The sequence below is a fragment of the Gymnogyps californianus genome, chromosome 2 (genome assembly GCF_018139145.2).
Source record: "Gymnogyps californianus isolate 813 chromosome 2, ASM1813914v2, whole genome shotgun sequence".
NCBI classification, from domain to species: domain Eukaryota; kingdom Metazoa; phylum Chordata; class Aves; order Accipitriformes; family Cathartidae; genus Gymnogyps; species Gymnogyps californianus.
In genome coordinates this window covers 25,922,803-25,929,043 of record NC_059472.1, presented here as the reverse complement: position 1 = coordinate 25,929,043, position 6,241 = coordinate 25,922,803, and the positions used below count along the sequence as shown (strand labels likewise).

At 53.3% G+C, this 6,241-nt stretch overlaps 1 protein-coding gene across 1 annotated transcript; it reads right to left on the bottom strand.

Annotated features, from left to right (window-relative positions):
* Positions 1-201: 201 nt before the first annotated feature.
* Positions 202-1,738, bottom strand: LOC127013391 (GSK-3-binding protein-like). Its single transcript, XM_050892238.1, has 2 exons — positions 1,007-1,738; positions 202-515 (listed from the first exon to the last, which is right to left on the bottom strand). Exon 1 carries the CDS (start codon positions 1,730-1,732, stop codon positions 1,127-1,129), a length of 606 nt encoding a protein of 201 aa, XP_050748195.1. The 5' UTR covers positions 1,733-1,738; the 3' UTR covers positions 202-515; positions 1,007-1,126.
* Between the last annotated feature and the right edge of the window lie 4,503 nt (positions 1,739-6,241).

The following is a 6,241-nucleotide window of genomic DNA, read 5'->3' as shown; positions in this document are numbered from 1 at the left end:
CGTGCATTAATAACCGGTGTCCCACTGCATCAGACTATGCGGATTGTTGTGGGGATTTTTTTTTTTTTCCCCCTGCAAAATGGAGATCTCACAACTGAAAGAAGATCAAGGGGAACGTGCCTTCTGGAGCATCATCCACATAGTTTTGTTCTCATGAACCAAAATTCACTTCCCCTTAACAATGAGACACAGACCCAAAAATAAAAACAAGACCACGTTTATTCAATACAGACAGGTTAATTAAGACAGTAAGTCCTGTAAATCAGGAACACATTTCAAACACTCCGGTACGAAGTGCATATATTTAAAATCAACAGCTGCATCTTGTATTCGAGCCATTGAGTTTGTCGGGGAAGGGTGGATTCAGGGTTTTGTTTTTTTTTCTTTTTGGTAGAAAAAACTTCTTTCGGCTACCTATGTGAACAATGCGTCTCAGGCTCCATTCACTCATCAGGCTTTACAATTGTAAGTCCAGCTGCCTTCCAGCTTTGATATTCACATTTTTTTTTTTTAAACTGCTTCATACAGTCACAACGGGAAAAAAATAATAATAAACATTAAAATAATAATTAAAAAAAAAACAAACAAAAAAAACCCAAACCAGCCCGGGAGGGGAAAGGAAACACCTCCCGCCGGGGTCAGCCAGAATTATTGCAAATGGCTCCTGGGAGACGGAGCAGCCCCGCGGCGGCCGGGGGACCGGCGGCGGGGGGGTCCGCGGCCCCGGCCGGGCTACGCCGGCGGGGGCAGGAGGAGGAGGAGCTCCCGGGGAAGGCGGAGAGGGGGGGGGCACAACAACAGCTCGGGGCGGGCGGCGTGCGCGGCCTCCGCCGGTTGGAAAGCGGCGGGGCTCAGCGGCCGCGCCGGGGGTGACCTTGGGGCGGGGGGGGGGGCACACCCGCCCCACCCCAACCGACACCGACCCCGCCGCGCCCGGCCCGGCCCCGCCCGGCAGCGGGAGGGGGGGGGGCCCGCCGCCGCCGCCCCGCCGCGGGGGGAGACTTACATCGCGGCGGAGCCAGCACCGCGCTCCCGCAGTCCGCTCGGCGGGGGGCCCCGCCGCCGCTAGCGGCCGCCCCAGCCACGCTCCTCTGCCCCGGCCGCCGCCGCTTCTCGTCCCCGCCGGCTACTGCAAGGGTTGCACCGCCGCCGCCTCGGCCGCCTCGCCGTCCGCGCCGCTGCTCCCCGCCGAGGCGCTGCCGCTGGAGGCCGTGGAGGCCGCCGCCGCCGCTGCTGCCGCCGCCGCCGCTAGCTGCAGCCGCCGGACGGCTTCTTTGATGAGGTTGCCGGAGAGGATGAGCTGCTGCAGGAGCCGGTGGGGGTCCTCCTCCTCCGCCGGCCCGTCGCCCGGCCCCGGCGGCGGTTGCTTCCTCCGGCGGGCGGCGCTCCGCAGCCAGCCCCGGCCGCACAGCTGCTTGGTCACCCGCTGGTGGCCGCTCCTGTCCGGCCGCGGGGGCTCGGCGTGCTGCTGGTGGGCTTGCGGCGGGGCCGGCCCCCGCGGCGCCAGCAGGCCGCCGCCGCTGCAGCGCGGCGAGTAGGGGGCGGCGCGGTCGCGGGCGCTGCCCGGCCCCAGGTGCTTGGGGGCGCGGGGCGGCGGCGGCGCCCGCTGTGCGCTCAGCTGCAGCACCTCGCCCAGCTTGGCTACCAGCGCGTCCACCTCCTTGGAGCCCGCCTGCCCCACGGCGACCGAGCGCTCCAGCAGCAGGAAGCGCTCGCCCGGGCGGCACGGCATCTCGGCCGGCGCCCTGCCGCGCCGCGCCGCAGACGCAGCGGGACCGGGGCCGCCGCCCGCCGCCCCGCGCGCACGCGAGCACACGCGGCTCCGGCGGCTGCGGTTGAAGCTGGAGCTCGGCCCGCTGGGGTTGGTTTGTAAACAATGGGTGACGCGGGATCCCGGGCGCCTCCCACTGCGCCGGGCGGGGGGGGGGGAGCCCCCGCCGCCAACCGACCGCCGGCCGCTCCCGCCGCCAACGCCCCGCGCGGCGGCTGGGGGCGACTCACCCGCCGGCGCGGGGGCGGCTCCCGCGGCCGGAGACCGCCGGCCGGGCGACACCGCCCCGCGCCCACCGGCCGCGCCGCTCCCTCTTTCCCCCCCCCCCGTCTGCGCGCCGCGTGGACCGGCCCGCTTTCAAACCCCGCACCTCGGGTCTCGGAGGCGGGGCCAGGATGATTGGCAGGAGGGGTGTGAGGGGGCGGGGCGGGCGGCCCGGCTGAGGGGAGGCGCGGGGCCGGCCCGCGGGACGGGGGAGCCGGGGGGGTCCGTGGGGGCCGCGCTGGGCGGCCATCCTGTCGCCTCAGGAGAAGTGCCCGGAGGAGAGGCGGAGGGGCACCGAGGAGGGCGGATGGCGCCCGGGCGCAGAGGGAAGGGTGGCCGCCTGCCTGCCGCCCCCCCGAGGGGCTTCCTCCGGGCGCCCGGCCCGCCTCCCCCTCGGTCGGTACGGTGTCTGCGCCAGCCCCGCCGACCTGACAGATACTGCGCCGGGAAACCGTTAATAGTCTGAAGGGCTGCGTGTGCGAGTGTATGCGGTGCCTCTGTAACTGCCCGCCTTGCTGCACCAGCGAGACGGCAGCTGTACGTGCCTCTGCTTTCCCTTCAGCGGTGCACGTGGAAGCGATGCTTGCATGTTCCTAAAAGAGTGCTACCATTATGCACTAGTGCCTTCGAGAGCGGATCTTTATGTGACAATTCCCATTATAGTAGTCTCCCACAAGATTCAGTTTTGCGATCGCAACGCGTTCATACTACAGCGCCCGGTTCTGAGATGACAACACACCGCTGTGCTGCCTCCGGTTCGCACTCGATCGCACTCAGCGATCGCGTTTCTTCTGCTTGGTATGCCTGCTGTGTCCTCGCATCCAACAGCGCATTGATTTTGGGTTTAAGTCCTTGGCATAGAAATGCCTTTGGGGTCTTATTTTCCATCACTAGAATTAGCAGACATGAAGCAAGTCTGTGCGGGCGTTCTCTCGGGTTTTCTGCCTGCCTGCGGTTTACTTCATCACCTGGACCAAGGCTCTGTCCTGCCTCTTCCTGTCCCAGTCCCATTCCTTCTCTTGCATCCATCACCACATCCTTTAGGCGAGTGCTGAAGTTCCTATGATGAGCCTTAAATAACGTTTTCTGGATGTCAAAATTCTGGGGGCACAGCCCAGAACATGCTCGTTCATGTAACTGGGCATGCGGTTGCCACTGCTGGGGAACCGCTAGTAAAATGGAAGCTGCTCACACGTGTAACTGCTATCAGCACCGTGCTCTTGATTAATCAGTAAGCGGCTGGCAAAGGAGAGGGCATGTCCTTCAGTCCCTTTGTCTGTGTTTTCCTGAGCTACTTTCACTTGCTGTACAAAACAAAAGAGACCCTGTGCGTCTGTGCACGTGTTTGTGAACGTGACTGTCACCTGAACATGGTACTGGTCGCTCCAGCCCAGGTGTCCAAGTCCATTACTACATCTCCAGGCTGGATTTATATGAGCTGGGCATAAAGCATGCTACCTAATTGCCTATTATTTATTTAGTTATATATTTAATGTACTGATACTTTCTTATTTTCAGCACCTTCTTGGTAACTGGCAATTAAAACTCAGATTGCATGGTTCTACAGATGATGAAAAAGTGAGATCTTGTTTCCCTACACCAAAATATTTCTAAGAAAACACTTCTACCCTTATTCCCTAATTAATTATTTCAAGTGAAATAAAGGCAGACCTACACAGATGCAGTGGATGGATCTTCTTCAACTCCAAGGGAGATCTATATTCAGAGCACTTCTGAGTAGGTAATCTGGTATTCTGTGCAAGCAAAACTGCAATAAACTAGTACAGCTTATTCCAGCCTTTTCTTCTCCTCCCACAAAAGCAAAATAAGCTATACTAGCAAAAACTCAGTGCTGCTTGTGTTTACATCTACACCTGGGGCTTTCATGAGCCCAGCAATGATAATGGTGAATCGCGCTTCATCGCATCCCTAACCAACAGCAGTGCTAGGAGAAGTTTGCAGGATAGAGCAGATCGGTGCCACAGACAGGGAGCTCAGAGCACAGTCATTAGCAGAATCCTGATGTCCTCAGATGTTTTTTAATGCAAAACTTCAGTGATGACTGATTGACAATCGACTGAGTAAGTATCTGCTGAGTATTTTAGGACTAAACCCACTGCAAATATTTACACTGAATGCTACTAATCAGGGTTAACAGTTTTACCACCTCAACAAAGTGAGTGTTGTAGATTTGCGTATCTTAAGGAGTTATCAGGAGAAGGGTGTTTCAGATTATGTTCTCCTGGAGGAATCGGGAACCTCAGCCCTTACTTTGGTATTCTAACTGCTCTCTTCATAGTAAGAGTGAAAGACAAGAGAAAAGCTGAAATGCTGGAGAAGACAGTATACCCTATGTCAGATCTGAAGTTCCCCCTCAAAGATTTGTTTATGTGGGAAAACTACGCCAAAGAGGGCTCAGTATGAATTTACGTCATACTCACATCTGTGGAGCGGATCTCGGCGTGTCAGCACCCAGAGACCTTTCTGGCATTAAACCCCAATCCATGCTGGGAGCAGGTCTGAACCGTCTGCAGCCACCATCGGATGTTCCCGGCAGAAATCGCTGCAGCAGTTTATGAACGGTTGGCTGTTTGCTAGTGCCTCTCTGTAGAAACGAGAACAGCTTCAACAGTCGTTTTTGCAATAAAGTGGCTGTCGTACATGTAGGTGCTCTGATGCAGAGTTTGTGAGCATAACTGACAGGGTTGGCTGTGAGGTCAACCCTGAAGAAGCTGGGTCTTCTTCATTTGTTGCCATCAGGTCATTTGGCCCAGTCCTGAGTTAGCTATAGCAAGGTATTCTCATTTAGATTAGGAGGATCACAGCCTGGTTATCATACTTTGTCTTCTACTGCTGGTGATGAGTTCTGCAGCAGTGCTTTTACTTTAGCAGTTTACCACAATAATTTCAATTAAAAAAAGCCCCAAAACCCAAAACATTGAGGGGCAGGTTCTTTTAAAAATAAAAGGATGAGAAGAGTTGCAAAACTGTTGACAAGATTTTTCTGACCACCGACAACATTTTTCTGAGCAGTAGTTTGACAAACAGCGTTGCTGCGATTCCTTTTTTTCCGGATACATTTGTCTGTATTGTCTGTTTCTGTTCTGGGATTGTGAAAACTCCCACTGCAAATTGTTGTCTAAATCATTCTATTAGCAAGATGTTACAGTTGCAAACAATATTTGGTTCCTTTATATTATTATTGTTCATCTACACTCTCACTTTATCTGTTCACATTTTTAGAAAACATTCTTTAAGATATTTTTAATAATACTTGAATTTCAGATATTCCTAGCAGAGGACAAAGTCTGAATTTCATAGACAAGTACTAATTGTATTATGTGGCCATCTATAAAATTTTGACATAATTTTATAGCGTTTCCTAAGGATACATTTTATTTTCAGAATATAGAGGTCAATTTATGTATCTTACCTTTTGTACTGATCCTGACAAGGTGGACAACTGGATGTGAATTCTGAGCTTTAAACCTATTAAGGACAAAGAAAGAAAACCCTTAAATCCTTTGAAGTCCGCAATCCAGTGTAATCCTAGTCCTTCCACTACATCTATGTGTTCAGGATCGTGCACATGTTCCAACCTGTTACGGAAACCCAGTAACCCAATCGATGTGAAATGAGAAATAATATTTAATTTGCGCATGTGTTTACATTTCAAATCCTTATGCCAGAGCTGCGTGATCTGTGATCTCAGACTTCGGCGTTGTGTATAGAAATAAATCAGGTTGATAAGTTCGTGACACAGACTACGTAGTGCTGCATCGCAATGGTAAAGTATTTATAGTGTTGTTTACAAAACAGTAAGAGGGGTTTGAACTGGGTGAACCCAGTGACTAGGAGGTCCTTTCTAGTCCTTTCTTTCTCCAGGCATTTCTCACGTCTTTTATTTTCAACAGAAACTTCTGTCATATCTATTAAATATGCAGAGCTTCTCTTCATAACAATAGTGTCAATGAAGGATGCTTGTGCAAAGTAAATTAATTTCCTGTGCACACTTTAAATACAGAATGGGGAGAGGCCAGAACACCATCCAAATAAGACGAGTTTAGTTTCCCCAATAATCGCTTTGTAACCTGCATTTATAATAGACTTCCAAGAACAAAAGACATTCCTTTAGAAACAGCTGAGGTTGCTAAGTGACACAAATATATTTACTGTGTCATAACTTGCAAAAGCCAAACACATTAA